This window comes from Papilio xuthus, unplaced genomic scaffold (genome assembly GCF_000836235.2).
Source record: "Papilio xuthus unplaced genomic scaffold, Pxut_1.1 DF829758.1, whole genome shotgun sequence".
In the NCBI taxonomy this organism is placed as follows: Eukaryota; Metazoa; Arthropoda; class Insecta; order Lepidoptera; family Papilionidae; genus Papilio; species Papilio xuthus.
This window is the reverse complement of record NW_013528891.1, coordinates 1,527,008-1,553,216: the sequence shown is the minus strand read 5'-3', so window position 1 is coordinate 1,553,216 and position 26,209 is coordinate 1,527,008. Positions and strand designations below refer to the sequence as shown.

General features: G+C 35.2%; 1 protein-coding gene across 2 annotated transcripts in view; it reads right to left on the bottom strand.

Annotated features, from left to right (window-relative positions):
• Positions 1-26,209, bottom strand: part of px (MAP7 domain-containing protein plexus) — a 92,404-nt gene that overhangs the window by 62,524 nt on the left and 3,671 nt on the right. For both annotated transcript variants that reach the window (XM_013326290.1, XM_013326297.1), the window contains exons 2-3: positions 3,820-3,991; positions 812-1,016 (exon numbers count right to left, since the gene is read on the bottom strand). In XM_013326290.1, coding sequence (XP_013181744.1) covers positions 812-1,016; positions 3,820-3,981 — 367 coding nt within the window. In that variant the 5' untranslated portion in view covers positions 3,982-3,991. The remainder of the gene's footprint in view (positions 1-811; positions 1,017-3,819; positions 3,992-26,209) is intronic.

The window sequence follows — 26,209 nt, the reverse complement described above, 5'->3', positions numbered from 1 at the left end:
AACTGTCTATTTTACTGTCGGTTTCTGAGACCAAGATATCCGCTTAAAACACAGACAGGGATGACGATATGTTTTATAGATAAAATAATAATCTTGCTATTTTTTTCATCGATACGATACATTAAAATAAAAAAAAACTAATCAATAGCGATAAAATATATATCTATTAAAATTAATATTAGTAAATTCCTTTGTTCTATTGAGTCAATATTAAAAAATACTTTTCACAATCACACAGTCACAAACAAATCTATTTTACGACAAGCACTATTGTAGAAAAGTTTGAAATAAAACATTGATAATGCCAATAAAGTTTAGGGATGGGAAAGTTTATAGTGTCGATATATCGATAAGTGCGAATCCCGTCCGTCCGTTACGAAACGCTGGGCGGATAATCCCGTGGGATACGACATAGGGAGGGAATAGTGACGTACTTCAGCATGTTATCGAGCCCCGGGGATATATTGTCAATTTTATTTGCAAAAGGAACGTGTATTTTCGACTTGCAATAGAAATAGGTATTACAAAATGCGCTTAAAATATGAATTGTACCATATTAGATCGATAAATGTTATTTCTTTTCGCCGATTTTTTTTATAATAGTAAAGAGTCGCAAAAATGCTAGCGTCTACTAAACTCCCTCAACTATAAACCTTTGACATTACAAACGCAGACAACGTATATCTATTTGATACCAGAAGGTAAAAGAACAAGCGATTACTTAGTACAGCCAAAAAACATGAACTCTGCCTGTAGACTGAAGTAGAAGAACTTGCAAATGCGTTGCCATAGTGATCAACTTTGTACTCACCAATGAAAGGTTTCCCGTCTAAACGCTTCATCCAGTAGAAACGTTGCGAATGAGGCTTATTCTCGCGGTCATATTGCTCCCACTGCTGTCGAAGGAAGGTGTAACAGACACAGCAGCAGCGCACCGTGCCCTCCTCCTCGCCCTCCGCCTGGTACCCAGCGGGAGGCGGATGCGCGCCTAGGAACGGGAAGTACGGCTCCGAGCTCTGGGGGAACAAAAACATGATGACGTCACATCACTATACCAATAAATAGAATCATATATAGACAAATGATAATACTATACAGCATAATCGCTATAGTCTCGATTGCACTAGCGATCTTTACATCGATTAAATTTTTGAGCAGATTAGGAAATAGGGTTCATCTTAAAAGCTGTAGATTTTATTGTTGCACTAGCTGTTGCCTGTGACGCCGTCCGCGCGGAATTGAAAATATAATTAACTCTTAATTCGACGAAATTTTTTGTAGCAAAAAAACTGTTTTTTTTTGTAGTCATACTTACGTAATTTTCTCTAAAATAGTTCAGTAGATTTTTTTATTAGTTGTTAGTAACACTGGACACCACCGAATTAAGGGTTAATAAGTAGCCTATGTGTTTTTCCAGACTATGTTCTATAAAATCCGCTGAGCCATTCACATTTATAATATTAGTATGAAGTAAGATTTGGCACTAACCTACGACAACGGGTAAAGCTGTGCGACACAATAATTAGAACATATAAACAATCAGTTTAATAAATCTAGGGCCCAACTTCCACGTGTGGCCAACTTGATCAAACTTAAAGTTAGAACCCGCACGTAAAGTTTGTTATGTGCTCACTTATAACTAACAAACTTCAACAAGTTTTGTCGTAACAAGTTTGTTACAGTTCTATAAGCATGCACAAGTGTTCGTAATTGATGTTGAAACAGAGTCCAAAAAAATAGTTGAATTTGGTTTACATTGTTTATTTTTTTATCTATATATATAAAAGAAAGTCGTGTTAGTTATACTATTTATAACTTCACGCCTGTCTTCTGTATGGTCGTGGTATTTCACCGGGCGAGCCGGGTCGATTCGTGCGAAGATGTTAAAAACTTATCTATATATTAAGTTTTTTTATAATATCTACGAGGACGGAGTCGCGGGAGAGAGCTAGTTTAATGTAAGTATTATATAAGCAGATTCTTGTTAATTTACTTATATTTCTTATATCACTCCAACTAAGCTATGCTTGTGCTAGGACATGATTTACGACAACAGTCGAATAGCGGGATTCGAACCCCAGACCACGCGATCGGAAACCCGCACCCTTAACTATAAGACTATTGACGCTTAATTTTTTAATTTTCGATCATAAATATACACCTTTTGTAACTTATTTTAAATTAATTGTGTTAGTCTGATTAACAAATAACGCATACGCTAAACTTTATTAATCATCCACTTCAAAGTCCGTTTCCCCCATTTGTTATAATTGATAGGGTCGTTTACTTCCAACAAACAATGAAGGACTTCCGAAAACAATATGAAATAATCAATATTTCTATTATAAGAAAAAATACGAAGGCAATATCTTATATAAAATTCTCGTGTCATAATTTTCGTTCCCATACTCCTCCGAAACGGCTTGATCGATTCTCATGAAATTTTGTGAGCATATTAAGAAGTCCAAAATCTATTTTTAATCCGGCGCGGACGGAGTCGCGGGCGACAGCTAGTTATATATAAAGACAATTGGGAAACATTCTGAATAAAATGTCCGAAAATAATAAAGTTTAACTCTGACGGTTATTGACGTTGTTTTGGCCATCATGTTGGCATGATGGCCAATGATTCAATACTTTTTGCCAATGCAATATGTGTCTATAATCAATAATTCACGGACGTAATAGTGTGGGACAACGACACTGTGAGAACGTATTGCTATTTATGTATATCTCTCATAACAATGACAAAACATGGTAGACTTCGAAAAGTTTTCCATGAGACTACTGTTATGGATGAAATCAACCTAACTAATATTATAAATGCGAATGTTAAGATGGCTGGATGTTTGTTTGAAGGTATCTCCAGAACTAAATTATTATGTTTTTTTATTACGATCCGAAAACTATTTTATGTACTTTAAATTAAATAGCATAATATAAATTTTCCTCACTAACTCTTTGGTCCAACTAGAATCATTTGCCAAACGCTTCTGATCCCCTTTCATTGCATCCATTCCAGGGTTTTTTTCGTGAGATATTGTTACCATAGTCCTCCGAAACAGCTTGGCAGAGTATTATGAAATTTTATACACATATTAAGTAGGTCTAATAATCGCTATATTTAACGCCGTGCGAACGGAATCGCGGGCGACAGCTAGTATGTATTTTTTTTATTGTGTCAACCCTAGTTAACAAGTCAACGCGCCATTGCGGGAGTCAATCGTTTAACGCATACAATCGCAAGCCGGTTGCGACCGGTTACGATCGCACGCCGGATATTTGCACTGCTTGTTTGGATTGATCTACATTGTTGTAACACGGTAACCATGCTTTACTACCTATCAAGGACACTTTTTAACCATCAATTCGATGGTGTCCAGTGTGGCGAACAACTAATTAAAAAAAAACTGAGCTAGTCTAGAGAAAATTACATAAGTATGACTTTACTTTAAAAAAAAACAGTTTTTTTCTACAAAAAATTTCATCGAATTAAGGGTTAAAACCAATAAACCAGCGCTAAAGCTGTAACTCATCTTAAACCATCGGATTTTGACGCTAACTCTTAATTATTTCGGTAAAAATTACCTCATATGATTTTTTTTATATTAGTATCGTCAAACGAGATTTAACAGACTGACGTAAAACTTACCCAAGAGAGAGATAAACCCATTTTATCACTCACATGTGGCATCAGACATATTGAGTTCTATCACGATTCTTAAATATTGTCCTGTCTTTTCTTTGTTAAGAAGCAAATAGTATTATACAGGGTGTCCATTATTCACTATATTAATTGTAGATGCTATTTCGATTTACCTGTGGGTCGGGCTTCACGCGTACAGCATAGCAGTCACCGAGTCCGGCGCCGCCGCACACGAAGCAGACGCGCGGCTCGGCATCCGCAGCGGCGTCAGTCTCGCGCGCCGGCGACGCCTTGCCGCCCAACGAGCTCTTTATGTACGCTTTAGCCTTCTCCATCACCTCCACACTGTAACAAAGAAACAGTAATTAAAATCAATTGTAAGTCCCAAGTGACTGCCAAAAAACGCGCGTAATCCCAATTCATGACACTCGTGTCTTTTTTATTTTCTTCAATTAAAAAAAAGGTGCTGATAAGTCATACAGCCCACTGTACGTAATAGACTAAACTCTTGCTAACTCACAGACAATAATTAAATATCATGTTTCAACGCAGAAATCGCCATAAGAAGTATTAAGGTTGTGTAAAGTATACTCAAACCTCTATTGCATCTTGGGAATGGGTCTAACATTGTTCTCGATTATTCTATCACTAACTTATCTTAACGGAGATTTCACAAATAAAATGTACACTATGGAAATGGGAGCTACTAAAAAGTACAATTATCCTTATAGTAAAAAAACACTGAATGCAATGAATGTTACAGTGATAGAGTCCGCTTTAACATGTTCGCACGAATTGTCCCGGCTCGCCCGGTGAAATACCACGACCACACAGAAGACACGCGTCAAGTGGAAGCAATTCCGCGTTTTGTCTGATGAGTGTGCGTCCCGGAGGCCTAATTTAGTCCTCTTTCCCTTCCTACCCTTTTTCTTATAAGGAAAAGATGGGAAGTGGAAGTGGACTTTCCGGATGAGATGATGCATGGAAAGCTAAAATGTTTTTTCTTTCTGTGCATCCTCTCCTCCGTCGATTAAAGGTAGGCAACGCATATGCAATTGCATATGTCTATGGGCAACGGTCACTTTGCTATATCAGTGATTTCAGGTGACCGCTCACTCGTTTGCCACCTTATAATATAAAAAAAAATATTAAGCCCCAATCATGAGTTGTGCTCAAATGCTTTACTCTCTTATATCTATTAGCATGTTGAGGCAATATAAGTACAATAATATGTATTCAGTGACTCCTTAGGTCGTATGTAAAGTGATAGTTTGACACAGGTCACGTTATTCTCGTAATACAATCACTGGAACGATCTAAGGGTTAAAAGTTCAAATGCAACTACATTTGGTAACAGAGAATTTTGTCGATAAATCTGTTAAAAACATGTTGTCTCTTTTGTTTCAATGAAAATAAGAGAGATGACTATTTGTTTCGGCTGTGAAAACATAGGATACAAGGAAACAAAAGAGATACGCTGATCTTCATCTAGTTTACAATTCTAACATACCAATGTAATCAGGTCAAAATTGCGATAAGTTGGTAGGTCAAAAGATGCGGGTTCAAATCGCAATGGAGTGACGCATGAACATAAAGACGACTTGGTTTTATAAGAATAACTAACGTTCTTCCAAGAAAGTGAACAGACATGTAAAAAAAACTCAATAATGACAACAACTGTTGCGAAGCGCCAATAGCAATATGGTTTAGGGTACGGATTTCCGATCATGTGGTCGAGAGTTCGAAACCCACCATTCGATTATTGTCGTTAACCATATCCTAGTACAAGCCTAGAGCTTAGTTGGAATAGTACAAAAAATATTAGTAAATTAAGAAAAAATCTGCTAATATTTTATTTAAAACAAACTGCTACTCTAATATAAATTTTACATTATCTCTAAAACCAAAGGAACTTATATTTAAGTACACTCACCGTATATTTACCATTCATACAATTATACAAGAGCCATAAATTCAACATGTCCGACAATATAATTTTAACATCGCCCCTTTTCATCGTTCATAAAACGGGCCGCTCGTATAAATCAATCAAACTACTCGCACACAAATACAGAGCCATAAATCGAATACTACTTGCCCAAACATACACTTCTATATGCCTACATAGTAAAATACAACATCCTGTACACTATGTACAGTGGAGGACGTTAATTTCCTACCCTATTTGATAGAACTAAACGGGGTAGCATTGCAACCTCACCAGACCAGAAACGCTAGATAATGTAACATTCGATTATCGATATCGCTAGTAGAATCGATAAAATGAGTCAAAACGTATAGGACAAATAGAATATACACACGTGATATACCAAAAGTTATCGCCAACTCCATACATATTTCACTTTAAGATTAGCAACATCCCTTGTGTTATTCTTTATTGTACAAGTTGTATATACATATACAGGGTGTTATGTGAGTTGTGGGTCAAAGGCCCGGCAATTAGAATCGGACACGTCACGCTGCGTAGATATATCGATCGGTTTGTCCATCGGTGCGTACAATCCGATAGGTCATAACCATCTATGTATGCAAGTACCCACCCTTTCAGGGGGTTGCAGGTAACACAATAAATGGAATATAATTAATATGGATGAGTACGTCTCAATTAGACTTAAAGCGTACCCTTTTCATTTAATCCTTTACAAGCAAACTATTTATTTATATTTACAAAACGTTTGGGGGATAAGTACATTTACCTGTTCTTGTTAAACGAGCTATGTATAAAGACAATAAAGATAATCTTACTTAATACGAAACGCATCAAGCATTCCTAGTTTTTTGTTTTAACATAACATTTTTTTTCTCATAGTCGTAGGATATATTTCGCAAAAACAACTTAATTAGTAACTTAATAGTAGTAGTAGTAACTTAGTAGCCTATGTTGTCTTCTAGCCTATATTTGAATCTATGGAAAATTTCATTGAGATCCGTTGAGCCTTTCTCGAGATACTTTGTAACATCCATCGATCCATCCATCCAAACATACGCATTTATAATATTAGTATGAATTATAAGAAGGATTTATTTATACCAGTGTGTTTTTTCAAGCGAATAATAAAAAAAAACCAGTCTAAGAACACTTTACATTCGTGTCCGGTCTGTCCCTCGTTACGTCACAAGTTTTCGTATAAAGAGATAAACCCTCAAGTCCGTACTTCACTCAGTTGGAGTAGCTTGAAAAGGGGTTGATATAAAATAACATTTTATTTTAAAAATCTAAGTAATATGAACCTTTTTACGAAAAGGAAGCCGAATACTGGCTGATAAGTATTAAATCTTAAAAGGAAATTGAATACTGGCTGGTAATTTTAAAAAATAATGGTACGGATAAAAAAAAAAACATTTTATTTTATATCATTGTCCAAAAGTATCGTCACATATTATTCTTTTCTACGCTATCGAATGAACTCAAACAATTACAATTAGGATTAATTTATAAAGTACTCAATTACAAAATTTCACCAAAACAAAAAAAAAACATAGCGGACAAAACCATCATTCCGGCATTGAAACTCATTCAGACATCAAAAGTAAATAAATCGACAACAGAGTACACAAACAAAACCAAAGCTTTTGCTTTATATTCACTCGATGAAATTCAAATAGCGTTCGCAATATTAAAACGATGAATAAACGTTGCCTCTCCGTCAGCTACGAACGGCATTAATGAGCGATCGCCTCGGATACATAAATATCGGTCCAAAATGAAAATAAACGGACGGACATTAATGATTCAAAACGGCACTCCGACAGCCCCCGCTACCTCCGCCCGCCCTCGCTTCAGTAATGCAATGCGGGGACACACTTTCATAACCCTCTCACAGTACACTCATAAACAGAGACATCATAAATTATTTAAGCATTCGTGAGATATTATAATAAATTAATTAGGAATGACTTAACTCACGTATAATCGAATAGTTTCGGATCCCCATAGGATTCCTATTTTTTTTATAGAAGGGGGCAAACGAGCTACGAATCGCCTAATATTATTTGATCCGACGCCCATGGACATCCGCAACACCAGACGAACCGCAGATGTGTTGCCGGCCTTTAAGGTAGGTGTAATTAATTAAGAGACATTATATATTAAGCTTGTACAATAATAAGCCAATTTCAAAATAGAGACATCGCATTTGTCATAATTATATTTTCGAATTAACTACTTTTATTACAAACTGCAATGTCCTAAATACATCTGTATAAAAGTCGAAGTTAAACTGTCGACTACGGAACACCTTTTGATCTCACGAAGAAATAATTAAGAGAGTCCACTTTACGTTGTCACTTCAGATCACAATAGACCGACAGAAACGTTACCCCCCCGGGTTAATTATACAAAAATATCGTGACTAGTAAAATCCATTGCCGATATCTCTGTTGTAAAGCTACACTGTGCATAACCGTAGCGCCCTGGCGCTTTCGATCCTCTAGTAAAACTCTGAAAGTCTCCGTGGAATATTATTTCTGTCAATAGAGCTCTAATATGAGGGTCGGTGTGTCCGTGATGCGACTTATAACATGCGAAGGACCACGTGAGGGTACGATAGCGTGAGTGCTTACGTAAGCTTTTTAGGATAATCAAATATTACAAGCATATTTCTTTAAATATACATATATACATATATTAGTAATGTTACTAGCTGTCACCCGCGTCTCCGTCCCCGCGAAATTAAAAAAAAAAACTTAATAAGTAGCCTGTGTGTTCCTCCAGTCTATGTTCTACATCTATGCCAAATTTCAGCGAGATCCATATAGTCGTTCTGGAGATACCTTCTAACAAACATCCATCCATTTATACATACATATGAAGCAAATACTCTAATTGTATAATTTCTGGATTTCAAATATAAATATTTAGGTAACCCTTTTCCTTAACCAAATTTACCTATTCCAAAAGCTACGGTACTAGAAATCGATAAAATGGTAATAAAAAAGGAGCAATCCGTCCATCATTCGAGACAGAAAAAACACAAACAAGCAGCGGGGCTGTGTATGTTGTATCACACGCCCAAACTACCAAGGGGGAAAATCAATAAGGGTATTGTTGTTGACGGTGTGGCTACAAAACCAGCGACTACACGAAATTTGCCTACGGTAAATTATAAAATCCAATTTGTAATAAATTATCACGCGACTAAAGTTTTTTTACATAAGGGAAGTGGTCTAACAAGCAGCGGGAACACTGAGGAGTTCATCGACGCCCATGGACCCACATCAGAGGAATTGCAGATGCGTTGCCGACCTTTGAAAAAATGATACGCTCGCTTCTTGAAGGACTTTTGCAATATTAAACGTGGGAGTCCGACAGGCGCAATCAAACTACCGTACAAAATGCCATGTAAAATAAAAATAGACACTTAATGAAAAATACAAAATCAAAGTCAGTAAGTCTTCAAAATAAACAGAAATATTACTACACATTTGGACACATGTTTCGGCACCGTAAACCTATTAATATTTGAACACTCGATTGTAGCTATCTCGATATTTATATTAGTAAAATAGATCGGTTTATAAGTCTCCCGCTGGTCTAGTGGCCCTACACACGTTGCCAAACGCACTGTCGCGCGTATATTTACGTATTCAAATTGCATCGGACGCGGGCGACATCCGAGCACGGTCGGACACGTCGGCACGGGGACGTATATGTCACACACACATCTCCCTACTATCATATCTGTACTATGCTAGACTATACGTACCAAATGTTCAAACAAATTGCATAAATAAAACTACTATTCGTGGGTTTTCACTGAAGGCTCGTACAAATCATGTGAACATATCTCTCAACATTTAAAAAAGTATTTTTGAACGACTAAGGAAATGGTTAATGTATTTCGCAGGTATACGAGGTTTTACTATGTCAAAAACTATTTTTTATAAGACCAGGGGACATCCGCAACATTAGAGAAACTACAGATGAGTTGCCAATCTTTAAGGCTTCGTATAAACTAATTAATTGATTCTCAAAATAGACATATTCTTGTTTGAAAAGATTATTAATTAAAATTTACTAACCATGAAGAGTAAAATTAACTATTTTGAAACCAAATAAACAAATATGTCAAAATAGCTCATTAAAATAAATCGTCATGAAATGAGTATTTCTGCATCACACAGAAGCAAAATAAATTAATTAAAATGTTAACTTATTCATATTTACAAATAATTTATTTACGTTGAATAATAAATTGCGTTTAATCTTAACTGGGGTCGAATACATCATGTTATCATCATTGCTATTTAGAAATTAATTTCGTACATCTGTACTATGCTGTCGCTCTCAGTAATGTTTAAGGAGCCACTAACGCGTCCCTTAGTATGGATTTAATAATCGTACAAAGTTTCACTATCGAAATATTTAAATACTTATTGGATAAGTAATCATTTTATGTCTGCTTTTGATAAGAAAAATGTGCACAGTTAAATTAAACCTTATTCCAATCGTATAAAGCTCCATTTAATTTGCGATACAAAATCAGCCCCATTCTATCTAAACGTATAAATAAGAATATTCACACAAAAATAAAATCATCTAAAAACAATCATAAAATCCAGTTAAAACCGGTTACCTTTGGTACCAACATACAAAACACATACAAAAACTATCAGTAACACTCTTTTGACCCACGAACGAAAGAGATGACGATATAATTTTGTATTACGTTAAAGTAAACTCACAGAGAAGCAATCGATAATGTCAAACGTATCGCAAATCAAATCAATTAAAAAAACAATAAACGCAATACGAGACTGGTAGACATTTTCAAGTCATTACCATAAATCAGTTTAGTTAATAGCAAACTGTTAGAGACCTTTTAAATATAATCAATTTCAATCATTAAGCAATTAGTTGTTTATAAAATCAACCGTTCATTCGGTCGACGACTGTAACGTTTCTAAGAACCAGTATCAATTAAACTTTACTCTCAATTTCTATACTATAAAAAGTAAAATGAATTGCTACTTTTAATCGATACGTAATCACATACATGAGTCACCTATTTCTTTTTCTTTTTAAATATTAGTAGATTTTTTGTAAATTCACTAATATTTCTTTTACTTGTGTTAGGATATGGTTTACGACAATAGTGGAATGGTGGGTTTCGAACCCCGACCTCGTGATCGGAAATCCGTACCTTTAACCATTGCCTATTGACGCTTCATTTTCAATGTTATTAAGTAACAATATATAAACTAGTTGTCACACGCGATTCCATCCGTTGAGTTAAAAAAAAAGAAGTTGCTAAAGCCCGTATGTGTCATTTCAAAATCTATATTCCAAAGTTCATTCAGATCCGTTCATCTAAATGTTTAGAAAACTATCCAAACTTTCTCATTTATAGTATCAATAGTACAAGGTTTTTCGCGCGATTTCATCCGCGCAGATGTACAAAAAAATAAGTATATGAGTTTTCAGACAATGTTCTATATAATTTTACCAAGGTCCGGTAAGCCATTTTGGACATACGTAATAACAAATATCCATCCAAACTTTCCTATTTATAATATAAGGTATAATTTACTATGTAATTATTTACCGATTACAAAATATAATAAGTAACACGTCCTAGTAAGTTACTTGTTAAACACTATTTTATTGACATTTCAATATAATTGTCTCTACAGAACTTTTACCGTTATCAAACTTGTTTAGCTTGAGCTTTATCAAATCGCGTTCCTTATTTAAAAAAGGAACACTGTTTAAATATATATAACTAACTAGTCGTATATTATAAAAAGATAAACAATCCTGAATAAAGCATTGAATGTATGAGGCATACGTCATTAGGTTCACAAGTTCAAGAACATATTGTTAGTAGACTCTGAACAGTGAGTAATCTTTTGCACGTTGTGACGTCATCGGAGTCAGGTACCACGGTATAGTAAAGACGTATATTTTGTTTTTTGTCTTTATTTCCATCAAGTCTTACAAAGCTATTCTACACTAAAAACCTATTTCACTATGGTCTAAAATGCTGAATAACTAACAATACATATCATCATCATCTGCTCACTATATGTCCCCATCGAGGGGCTCGGTGCCTACCCTAAGTTAAGGGTGATTAGGCCATAGTCAACCACTGGCCCATTGCGGGTTGGTTGACTTCACACATATCTTTTGAACTTCTTCTCAGGTTGCATCACGATGTTTTCCTTCACCGTAAGAACGTCGGAAAAATGTACAAATGTAAATCGGAAATCACATTGGTACATGGCGGGATTCGAACCCAGGACCTGCAAATTGCAAGTCAAGTACTTGACCACTGAGCCGCCGACGCTCGACAAAACATATACACAAACAAAAATAATAATTTTTGACAAAACAGTATACGTTTCACGGCTTATTTGGAGATTGAGAATCGCCAACAACTTTATTTAACAAATAAGTACTAAAGATCTTATTCAGGACTTATTTGGACATTGCGAACACGGGCCTTAGAATCAATGGGTAAATATGTTTTTTTTTTTTTATTTCATAAGATGGCAAACGAGCGAGCGGCCACCTCAAAACGCTGAAATAGCGAAGTGACCGTTACCCATTGACATACGCAATTGCATATACGTTGCCTACCTTTAAACGACGGAGGAGAGGATGCACAGAAAGAAAATATCTTCCCTTCCCATGAATCCTCTCATCCGGAAAGTCCACTACCACTTCCCATCCTTGGCTTATAAGAAAAAGGGTGGGAAGGGAAAGAGGACTAAATTAGGCCTCCGAGACGCACACTCATCAGACGAAACGCGGAATAGCTTCCACTTGACGCCTGTTTTCTGTGTGGTCGTGGTATTTCACTGGGCGAGCCGGGACAATTTTTTGACAGTTGTGACCTCTAAAGTATATCATGTCTAATTGTAGTCATTTTGTTCATCAAAAGTTGATACTTTACTAAGTACATGAATGAAATTATTTTTTAATGAAAATAGGCCGGTAAATTTTACTTTAGACCGCCATTAAGCAGCTTGGCAGATGTTGCCAAGTACAGAGCGCCAAGAACCTTAAGAGCTTCACAACGTTGGTGAAAAGATAGCAATTTTTTTACAGTAATTACAACGTCGACCGAATAGGTTTTCAAGCAAGTGTCCTCAGAGACAAAAAAAGTAATTGTTCATTTTAAAAAATGTTCGTAAAGAGGTCTGACAAGAGATTTTTATTTTGGTTTCCTAATAGTCTGGCAAGCGATCGTACATTTTTTCATCTTTAATTTTATGTTCAACTAGCCGTCGCACTCGACTCCGTCTGCGCGGGATTAATAAAAAATCATAATTAGTAACCTATGTGTTCTTCCAGACTATATTCTACATGTACGTCGAACTTCATCGGTTCGTTCGGCCGTTCTGGAGATACCTTCAAACAAACATCCATTTATCCATCCAAAACATTCGCATTTATAATATTATTAAGAATTAAGATTATTACATACAACGGAACGCTTTTGTCTCTATTTTTATTCTAAAAATAATTCATTTGAAAAATTAACAGATAAAACAAGGTTGATAGATTTCATAAACTATATACAGACGAGATAGAAATTGGATAGTATCCAAAGCCGTATCCGTACAAAGTGAACTGGAAAGAAACACGATAAAACATAACCCAAATCGGAAGGGGAGGCCATCAAACGACGGATCACAAAAAACGGTCCGCCTTTAAAGAATACTCTATAAACTCTTATGTGCTATAAAAATTATTTATATTTCATCTATGTTCCGTTGCACGTTAGACTTTTATACATAGAGTAATAAAAAATAAGATAAACTTCGCAATAACGCTAAAAGAAAGTAAATCCTGTATTAAAAACATCCATCACGAAACAAAAAAAATTGAATGGGTAATTTCGCATTTTCCATCAGATATTAAAAAAGTACATTAATAAGATTCTCAAAATGACAAGGCAAAAGCAATCGCCTTACTTGGCTCGACATTTGCGTTTAATCTGTGAAGCCGACGTATTATAGTCCGAGGAACTTTACTGACCCGGTGGGCAAAGGTGAAACTAAAATTCAATAACGCATTAGCATCTTTCCTTTAATGTCAAAACCAACAACACCCTTGTTGGCCTTTAGTTGCGGCCAAACAGCTAAAATTGACTCACATTTACAAGTACGTATTACAAATTTCTGTGGGGGCTAGACAAAGTGCTATCGCTTTGAAGCGATTCCATAACGAATTTTAAAAATGTATGAGAAACTGACGCGCGACAACCAGGTGAGTTATCGAAACTTATTGTCAGTTCTATATGTTTTTGGTATCGCTTCGAATTGAATACACTTTGTTTAGCCCCGTTGGACGAACTTATCGCGATCAAATCTTCTCACCGGGCGAGATAAGTTGATCGCACTATAAACATCAATTAACAATTACTTATGGCCGCATTTGTTGCGTTAAAATCAACCTGACCAAACTTTATAAATATCAAGCAGAGAAAATGTTACGATAAGGACTGCTTTACACGCACGACTTCAAGCTGACAAAATCTTACTGTCCGTGTACGACTATTAAACCTTTGGAAACTCCTTGAGCAGTCCAGGTATATTAGCAAAGTAAACAATTCAGTGTAGAGGGGTACACAGGTAGAGATAGGCATAGGAAGAAATGGATTGATTGCGTGAAAGGTGACATTGATTAGGAAGGGTGCGACGACGAGGATGACAGACTGATTTGGATGACTGATAACTGGTGCGCCGATTACTTAAGTGGCATAAAGTCAGGGAGATGATGAAACTATTCAGTGGGAATACAAGCCTCATAGATGTCAAGATGTTCTGTAATTTTCCAAAAACTGGCCTAGAAAAGATAATAAAGCGTGCATTAATCTAGATATAGCTCTACCAAAATCTTTATCTACCCTAATGCGATAGTAAAAACCAAATTTCGTTACAATTACTCAATCCCTATCTTTTTCTAGTATTTTTTGCTGCGACGAGTTCGGAAGCAATGTTGCCTATTTCGATAGCATGCCAAGGTCGACTTACCAAGGTGGCGTCAAGATAGGGGCCCTCGTTTACTAGTAGGGTTTGAATACTACGGTTACTAATGTTATCTGATTTTTAAGTTTGATTCTACTTTCTTGTCATAACTTTGATTGTCTTTAAACAACGTACAACTATATTATGTTAAATATTATTAACTAGCTGTCGCCCATGACTCCGTCCGCGCAGAATTAATATAAAACTTATTTAATAGCCTATGTATTTCTTTACACTGCGTTCTGTACAAAATGTTTGTTACAAGATTTCTTCAGAACGGCTGCATGAATCTCGCTGAAATTTGGCACATATAGAACATAATCTGGAAGAACACATAGGTTGCATACTAATTTTTTTATTAATTCCACGAGGACGGAGTCACGATTAAAAGCTAGTACAGAAAATATCCTCAGTAACATCGTAGTTCTATTGTTATTCAATAAATACAAATAAACTTTATCATACTAATTACATTAGCGGGCGATGACGTCAGCTTACGTCATCAACTGCCGCATTACGATAAAATTGTTTAAATAACTTACTGACCTATAATTGAATTAATTGTTTGCCCGCTTACATTGTTGAATGAAAAATGCGACCGGAACGAGGAATGTAGTGTTGCTTTAGTATAACAACGATAAAATTAAAGCGAATTACATTTTAAGTTACGCGTCCATTGACCCGCGCCGGACGCACCGTACGCACGCTCCATAACGAATTAATTAATTTGCCTTCTATGATTTTAAAAGACGGTATTTATCCACAAGTAATCTATTGGGGCCGCACGTCTGGTATGGGCCAATGGACTCTTACCTTTAAAGTCACCTGTGTGGACCTACCTACCGTGATACGCTTGCTTCTTGAAAGGCCAAGTCATAGCAATCCCCTTGTCATACGTAATTCGCCCCTTATACCATGCGTCTTCACACCATACTCAAAGTATAAAACCAACTAATAACTTTTCTCGAAATCGAAATCATTTCGTAAAAATCTAATGAAACTTCATTACCACGAACAACGATCACGTGCTCCTTTCAAACTAGCAATTCCTGTAACACTGTCAGTTTTCATCCTAAGCTAAATGGAACTTTCCTTCCAATTAAGTCGTTACATTAAGCCATCGGCTTTAAAATAGGGTTGAACAATTTTAGACCATGTGTTTAATACGATTTGCACATTTATTTTAAAAGTAAAAATTTATAATTACAGTTAAAAAAGTCAAACAATTTTCCTAGAAAATAAAATTATCACAAGCATATGATAATATCTGTGACTAGTAAATACCTTAACTACAAAATTCTTCCAAATATTATAAATGCGAATGTCTGGATGGATGTATAAGCGACTATTTGTTTGAAGGTATCTCCAGAACGGCTGTACAGATCTCCCCATTATTTGGCATGGACGTATAACAAAGTTTGGAAGTACATATGCTACTAATTAAGTTGTATCATACCACGGGCTACTGATACCATTAAATTAAATCTTATAAAAATATCGACATCGATATTTGCACTTCATGTTGCCATCCCTATACCCTTACACAATATAGTCAATGTTACAATTTTATTCGCTGACCCAGATCCGACGCCGGCCAAAACTACGCAGGTCCGTCGTGATTGCTTATTGATTTATTTCGGACATTGTTTCAACTGTATTTTTGGATTTATTGCCACGTAATGTTTGTCCACTCACACACTTAAAAATCTGATTCGTTAACCGTTAACGCTAGTACAAAAAAGTATTGTTATCTCATTTTTTCGCAATAAGAATGAGAGATGAACGATGTTAAGTAAAACTAAGTTGCCCGCAACTGTACGCGTAGAATAAAAAAAAGTAATACGCATAGCCTATGTCCTCCCGAGATAGTGTAGTTTGCCAACAGTGAAAGATTTTTTCAAATCGGTTCCGTAGTTTCAGAGGCTAGTAGCAATACAAAAAATTATTTCCTTTTTTTGGTATAGATAAGACCTTAAAGAAACGATGTTTTTGAACCTTTTGTTACAACCCTACATTCGGGTAACTAGCAGCGTGTCGACTAATGCTAAAAGATGTTCCCTTTGGACCGAACGAATCGATGGAATTATTGGTCCAACGGGAAACATTATAAAATACCATACATCATTAATTTTGTTTTCATTTTTCTTGGCATTATAATTCACAGTTAACTAATCAGTAAACTGTTTAGATATGAGATTAGTGAAATAATTTATTGGGCATACGTTATCTAGAAATGACGTCAAACAACAGATTTTGTCGAGCAAATAAATCACATGCCTGCGTGGCATCAAGAGTTTAGAGACATAAACACATCTATACCATACTAATATTATAAATGCGAATGTTTAGCTGGATAGATGTTTGTTTGACATTATCTCCGGAACGGCTCAACAGATATCGCTGAAATTTTGAAGAGATGTAGAACATTGTCTGGAATAACACATAGGCTACTAATTATATTTTTCATTAATTCCATGAGGACGAAGTCGCGGTCCACCGCTAGTATTATAAATATTAATGTTTAGATGGATTGATGTTTGTTTGAAGTTATCTCCGGAACGGCTCAACAGATCTTGATGAAATTTAGCACAGATGTAGAGTATAGTCTGTAAGAACACATAAGCTACTCATAAAACAAATTTACGTTAATAAATTCTTTTTAAAACGACAGCCAGAAATAAAATACAAATGTTTAAGTAACATGCGATGTTTGCGAAATATTATTTTTTTCCGATATAATAAACAGAAACTTCAACTTTATTCGTATCATCATCATCAGCACACTATGCGTCCCCACCGAGGGGTTCGGCGTCTACCCTAAATTAAGGGTGACTAGGCCATAGTCAACCACGCTGGCCCAGTGCGGGTTGGTTGACTTCACACATATCTTTGAATTTCTTCAATGATTTGTATGGATGGGATAACATTACTCTCTGTTATACAAAACATCTAATAATATAAATGCAATGCAAGTAAATCTTGTTGTAGACATAAACATATGTGAAACCATCAATGTGTGCCGCGATCTACTTAGCAGGGGCTTATGTTTGTTTGTTTAACGTATTTGCATTACTAAGAGCACTATACATACATTATATTTATAATCTGTATGTATGTATGTCACATGGATGCACTAAATTATATTTATTCATATACTTTAGGTTTATTACCTTTGGTTTCTCTATCTCTGTATGAAAAATATCGTCATCTCTGATGATAGAGTTAACAATATGTTATATACGAGGATTTTGGTCTCAAAAACCTAAGGAAACTGAAATTGAAACTAGGCATAAATGTAGAACATAGTCTGAAAAATCACATAGGTTAAATTATGTTTTTTTATTACGTGCAAACGGAGTCGCTGGCAACAGCTAGTATAAAATAAAATCAAAAATGTTTTAACTACATATATATACCAACCTATACCAATCGTACTGCTGTATATTTCAATGTAAATTCCTCTGTAACATATTGCCCCGTCACGGCAGCAGCTGCGACAGATAAAAAAAAACGCGCAAACAATAGCCCATCGGGATAAATGAAAATTTACAATATCGATACCTGAATAAAAAAGACTTCGTTGCTCATGTACAACGAATACAAATCGTTAAGAGTATTTAAAAAAAATGCAATATCGTTTATTGAATCGCTACATTCCATAAAAAAGCAAGTAATTAATAAAAAAAAGCAGTCAACCCCTTCGCATTATAAAACTATGGAAAATAATGTCAATAGAACGATATATATTCATGGTCGGTTTAGACGTTTCTACAAGACACATCGTTAGTACCTAAAAAGAATCAAGTTCTAAGCTTATGAATGAAAATTTGTTTGAAGGTATCTCCAGAACAGCTGCATGCATGGCATACATGTAGAACATGGTCTAGAAGAACACATAAGCCACTAATCAAGTTTTTTTCTAATTGTAAACGGAAGGATTCGCGGACGACAGCTAGTTAATGATAAAAGCAAACACTTGTGGTCTGACGATGACACTATTTCGTGGGAATGACAAGTTTGTTATTCAGTTGAAAGAAAAAAACTGAAGTTGAAATTTGACACACGATGGACACTGGTAGTGACTGGGCACATTATAAAACGTTTGTTTTAAAATTAACAACAAAATTTTTTTCAGTCACTATCAGTACATACTAACAGACCACGTGAGAAAAACGACATTGCCAACACACGGCATACTTATAACAATATTGTCAACACAATTTGACATATATTTATTAGTATCTACCAGGGTTACCGAACACCGCCAAACTGAGAAACACGACGGTGGGCGCGGCAAATCGTGAATACCTCATTAGGTGCCAGAATTTGCGTGAATAGCAATCAGGTGACAAGCATTTGAAAAAGACAGGATTTGAAACATAGTTTTTATATTAAACGAATGTAATTAGAATCGGTTACAACACCGAGATCGACAATGCATATTCAGTTAAATAAAGCCCTTTGTACACAGCACCGTTTTTTTTTTATATAATATAAGGTGGCAAGCGAGCAAGCGGCCATCTGAATTTGAAAATGACGAAGCGACCGCCGCACATCTGCAATCGCAGATGCGTTAACTCCCTTTATTCAGCGAAGGAGGAGATGTACAGAAATATAATATTTCCCCTATAAAATAAGGTCTCAGGAACGTACGCTCATCAGACTTTACTTGGGATTACTTTCACTTCACGCCTATCTTCTGTGTGGTCGTAGTATTGCACCGGCCAATTTGTGCAACACATGTTATGTTGCTGGGGTAAGCCTTCGAATCAATAGAATGTTAAAGAGATTCGTACACTGGCATCACTGATTTTATTATATAGTCAAAAAAAGATATTATTATCTTTATTTGGAATAAATATATAAACTGTTGGTCAACCTAGTAACAGCGGTCAGCAAGTTCAAACGCCTCACGCCAACACTACAATGTAACCACAACAGCCAAGGCCTTCGCGAAATACGTAGTCAAATACGTAAATAGTAGAGTTTTATATGTATATAGTATGATAATGGATTTAGATAAACATAACACTTTACATACAATATTTTATGTAAAGAATAAAAATATATTTTCGTTGCCATTTGCAAATGCATCAAGATTAATTCTATACCTAACTATAACATACGAAGAATGCCAAAGAAATTGGGATTACGAAGGAACATTTTATGAATTGGACCTTAAAACCTTTTTTCACTTAAAATTTTAGTTTAAACCACACTATCAACAAAGAGCGCTTTTAAAATTAGAATATAGTATATCTTATACATAAAATTCACGTGTCACAATTTTCGTTCCCATACTCCTCCGAAACGGACTGACCGATTCTCATGAAATTTTGTGAGCATATTGAGTAGGTCTGAGAATTGGCCAACATCTATTTTTAATCCCGCGCGGACGGAGTCGCGGGTGACAGCTAGTAACAAATATATATATCGATAATTTAAAGAATATTGTAACATCCCTAGTACGCTGGTAACACAGGACATGTAATGTCGAGCAAGAGATCCGATTAAAATGACTTATGACCCTTAAGACTTGTAGATAACTACTAAAGGTCATACAAATTCTTCATAACAAAAATACCTTTTATTACTATTGCCTATTTAATATGAAAACATTTTGTACACATCTCATTCACTGTTAATAATATATTTATTATTAGTATCCTTGCATGATTTCTTCCATGTCATTCAGTCACCCCACAAACGTAAACTTTCGTATTTACTATAGGTCATTAACCTAAAAAGAAGCGTATCTATTTAGACCATTCCCAGATAAAAGGTTATTAGACTAAATCTAAATCATTTGATAACATTTGCCAAAAAACATTATTGTTTAGTCAAGAAATGGCAAGCTACCGAAAATGCGACGGAAAACGAGACAACTATAATTCTGCGACCTTCCATACTACCTCCACCCCCGCTCCACTATACAACCCTAGCAACATTGTACCACGTGACCGGACACGCCCACTTCAGAACAAAATCATATTTCGTTCCAATAAAACGCCAAAATATTTTCACCGTAGAAAAAAGCACATTTTTCGCAAACACATCAACACAATCTTTTTGCCGATAAAGGGTCGGCACGGCATGGTATTTTTTTTAATTCTAGCGATGTAATATACTTATTAGGTGTCGCCCGCGACTCGGTCCGCAAGGTATTAAACAACTTAATTTACCAAATTTCATCGAGATCCTTGCAGCCGTTCCGGAGTTACCTTCTAACCAACATCCAACTATCCAAATATGCGCATTTGTTATTTTACACAATTCCACGCATCAGAGTACCCAATATGAGAGAGTGTGAGATTTGTTGATGTACAAATTTTAATACAAATTTTGACGATGTCATTACGAAACCGTTCTCACGAATATTCGTGCTAAGCCCTCTGTTACATTAACTTTTGTACTATTAAACATTATCTTTTACAAAAGCATTTTAATGTTACATTCACTTTTGATGGTGACTATACTATAAAAATATGTTTTTATCACTTATTAACGTTTCATAAAAATAATAATAAAAAGCGAAACGGTGTGAAGTCGTGAGATAGATAAGTTGGTCGGTATGTTTGTTCGTATACAGCGTTATCGGCAATTACCCAGCCGTCACGACAACCAGACAAAATGCCAACGCATGGACACGCTGAGAATGTCACTACATGGGTATTCGATTCAAATTCAGTTACGTCACCGTCAGATTTACAACTTCGTCACATTTTAATTTGACTGGAACAGTAGCAAAAGTAGAACACCGAACATAACACATTAAATATATAGCTAGTGAGATTAGAGGCGACTCCTTTCGCGCAGTATTAAATAAAAACTTAATTAGTAGCCTATGTCTTCTTCCAGACAATGTTCTACATCTATACCAAATTTCAGCAATATTCATGCAGTTATTATAAAGATGCCTTGTAACAAACATCCATCCAAACATTCGCATTTATAATATTAGTAAGAAGAAAGACAACAATAGGTCATTTCGTCAGTTTATAATCTTACAGCAAATTGTGTAGAGACTTGTGTATTTTTAGGAACTATGTTAAAGAATTAATGATTACTTTACAAACAGACTAATTTCACAGGATATCTCTCTTACAAATTATCAAATCGAAGCATTCACAATAACAAATAGGTTAAAAATACAATAATTAGGTTAAATTCCATTTAAAATAGAATGATAAATATTTACTGATGTAATGAAAATTTAATTCCTACAAATTCAAACAAAATCTAAATCGGTTTCAGCTTCACAAATAAATAAATGTTTGATACCGGATCTGAAACGTTTGTGAGAATTATTTAAAGTGAAATTATTTCATAAACAACACTCTGTATATTTTCTGTGTAAACTAAAACGATTCAATGTAAAATCTTTAGATGTTAAAGAATATTACATTTCTTTAATGTAAATATATACTTAAATAGTTTCGTGTTTATTCAACTTTATAAACACATCTTAATCACCTTATTAATATGAAAAGAAATCTTAATACGAATTTAATCTACGCTTAATTTGCAACAAAACAAATTGTTAGTGATAATATTAGTCATTTTAGCAGTAACCAAGTTAATAATGGTGGCAATAATGGCCAACGTGCCATACTCTGAGCCGCCAATTTGAATTGGAAGGGTTATATATCATACGGGAAGAGGAGAGTCGGGAGGAGTGTCGGTGTCACTCGCCCAAAAGTTCTAACAGCGGACAGCCGTACGTCGTAACCGAAGAAAAATACCAGGAGTACAGGTATCCTCATCAACACTAATAATCTTATCACCATGACTTTCAACTTTTCAACTGTTGTGGAAAGACAATGAGAGAACCACAATACTGTTGTTAAACAGGTGCGACAACAGTGGAAACACACCGTTATACGTAACACTCACACACTTAAATCAAAAGGTAAGGGATTAGGGCGCAATTTTCCACAGCAGCAAGGGAATTCCCGCATACTGGCTACCAATGAAGTTGATCGGTCAGTGTAAAGCAAGCATCGTGAGGGGACTCTGACATCGATAATGTGTTGTAAGAAAAAGGACTATTGCCTAACGCATGAAGGCCCTAACGAATAATGAAACTGCGCTCTTACATACATTTACTTGTTCAATAAGGTCTCTTAAAAGTCGTTATAAAAAAAACTCCACTTTAGTTAAGAATAATAATAAAAAAGCTTAACACTTCTGTGGTCCTAACACGAATATATGCGTGCGACATACGCTTTCGTAACGTCATAGACAAATTAGGTACAAATTTGAATACATAGTATGCCGATGACGTCAAGAAAACGTTTTCAAGAATATTCATGCTAGGTCCTCTGTCTTATTTAGATGCTTGGCGTTGGGGCTACAGTAAGGTTTAAATCAACACGTCGCCAAACGAGAAAAAACATAAGACAATTTACGTCGCCATAAGATAAAAACTGGACAAGCCCTCGGTTGTAGTTGACTAGGGTTGTCAAATTAGTAAAGTTTGAAAATTTCAAAATAAATACGACAATAAGTTTTATACCGATGACCAATTTCCATTGAACAAATACGTTTATTAAGTATTTATTTAATACTCAAACCTCGTACGAATAAGAAGTTATTATTTTTACCTTGCAAATTGGAAGGCAGAATGTCACATATTGCGCGGCTTTTATAAAAAAAAACGATATATCCATTGCTTGAAATATACAAAAGTTTTTAATAATTAATTACCTAGGTAAGGTTATTAATGTAAAATAAACAAGAAATTAAAATGTAAAATCAACCTATAAAAAGAATTATCGTCTGGCACCCCTAACTTAAGATAGCTAAAAGCAAACAAAACGACAACATTCTTTGAATTCTTTATGATTGCTTGCGCGTGTTTTAATAAGAAACTATAGACCGATAGAATCCCATCATTGGATCACTAAAATGGAAAGACCAACATTTTGTATGACATATCAAAGCCAAATTAATTACTATTTTTAAGCAGTTATTAAGGAAGTCTCAGAAACCGACTATAAGTTAAAAATGTATCAAGTATGTATCATTTAGATCAATAACACAATGATTACTTCATAGCCATCAGGTAAGTCAACAGACAGTCGTCTAATTGCGAAATGAGCGATGTCAAACGCCTTACAACGGTTTCCCACGATAATATAGAGTTGATTATGAAACGAAACTACAGTAATACTATAATCTATGTGAATTTACAATCAGTTCACACTGCTCAAAATCATGTTAAAATTTGTAGTCTCAGTTTTTCTACAGAAATATAAACTCATCTTATTATCTTATTATTATTATTATAAATGCGAATGTTTAGATGGATGGATGTTTGTTACAAGGTATTTCAAGAACGGCGTAATGGGTCTTGATGAAATTTAGCACTGATACAAAACATAGCCTGGAAGAACACATAAACTACTAATTATGTTTTTTATTAATTCCACGCGGACGGATACGTGGGTGACAGCTAGTGTACAAGTATTTACCACGCCCTCCCCGCTAACCTCTTCCTTTTCATCGTAATTTCAACGTCTTTACCCTAGGCCCTAGACACTTGAAAGTGTAAGCAAATATCTTTATCGATAAAATATAGCCTCTACGAAAAGATCTTTATTATATATATCATATTTCTTACAAAACGATTCAAACCTTTACCCTGCCAAGTTGATCATCTTTACTATTCCCACTTTATAGACTAGTCGTGAGGTATGTATTATATTAAAATTGTCTGCAGCTCGCGTGAGTGGGTGAACACAAAGGCCGGCGGTTAATCACAGACCTCGCCTACTTATGAATGAACTCTAAACTGGTTGCCGCGATGCGGGGCCACGAAATTGTAAATAAACTACGACTCAGAATTAAAACGTATCATTAGTAAATCATATTAAATGTGAGATATAAATAGCAGGTAATAAATAAAATTGAATATATCTATTATTTAATCAAATTAGCCCTAACATTTAGAAGGCAAATCTTACTAATATTATAAATGCGAATGTTTGGATGGATGTTTGTTAGAACGTATCTCCAGAATAGCTGCATAAATCTCTTTGAAATTTGGCCCATGTATAACATAGTCTAAAAAACACAACGGCAACAACCAGTATTAAGATCGCTAATCGAAAAGTTAAAAACTACACAATATCCTTGTATGTATTTGTAGATTTTACTAATGATTTAGCTGAACATTAATCTAAGGACGAATAAGTATGTCGGACTCTCGCTGTTTTCCTGGCCACAAACATATACATCCGCGCCCGCTAATCCGTCAGTGTCGGCGCCTGATGAATCACCCACTCGGCGCATTAGCGATCGCAACACAACCAATACATCACCTATGTATATTATATTATATACATTGGATACCAACTTTTAGCCTGTCATTGATATTTCATCAAAAGAAATGGGTCAAAGTAATATTTTCTTTATGTATTTTGCGTTCGACCACGAATATACCACGAGGTAACTAAATACAAGAAGTAATGTCATAACATCTATAACAGAATAATTAAGTTTAGTTGCTACTACCTGTCGTCCACGAATCTGTGTTCTTCCAGACTATGTTCTATATATATGCCAAATTAAAACAAGATCCATACAGCCGTTCTCGAGATATTTTCAAACAAACATCGTCCAAACATTCGCATTTATAATATTAGTAAGAATTAAAATTGAATTCTATAAGTTATCGTAATTAAAAGGAGCAATAACCTTACATATCTACGTCATTTATATACCGTCGCAATGTTATATAAATTGCATTATTCTTTACATTATTAATTTACCTTACATAACACATAATTGACATGTAACATTTAATTTAAACGGTACAAAAGCGGTATAATTGCTTCAATAATCAAGTTAAACCAGTACAATGCAGTTATAAATTAATTGACATTTTCGCATGTCTGTGTAGAGTACTCGTATTTTGCAAGACCAACTGTTCAATTCGATGGGGTCATCGCTCCAAGTTACTGTGTTTTCACTGCCGAAACATTTCTACAAAACATATTATCCTCTTTCATCATCAGCCTACTATACGTCTCCATTGAGAGGCTCGGAGTCTACGCTATGTTAGGCGTGACTAGGCCATAGTGAACCACGCTGGCCCAGCGCGGGTTGATTGATTTTACACATCCTTTTGAATCCCTTCTCAGATATGTACATCACGATGTTATCCTTCACCGTAACAACATCGGAAAAATGTAAATATGTATATCGAAAGAAACGTTGGCACATGGCGCGATTCGAACCCAGGACCTGCAGATTGTATTGTCAAGTGTTTAACCACTGAGCCAACGAATCTACGTATCACTCTAAAATGTGTTTCTTGGGACTTCATATAGGATTTTATTTCTATAATCTACATTTTTACGTAAGTTCAAATAGATAGTCACATCATTTTAATATGTAACTAGCTTTTAGTCGCGTCTTCGTCCGCGCGGAATTTAAAAATTAATTATTATATAACCCCATGTGTTTTTTAGATTATGTTATCAGTATATATAGGGGTAATCTGCGGATCAACTGAACATATTTTGATGGGATTTTAGGAAGAAACTAGTGTTTTGCACCAGATGA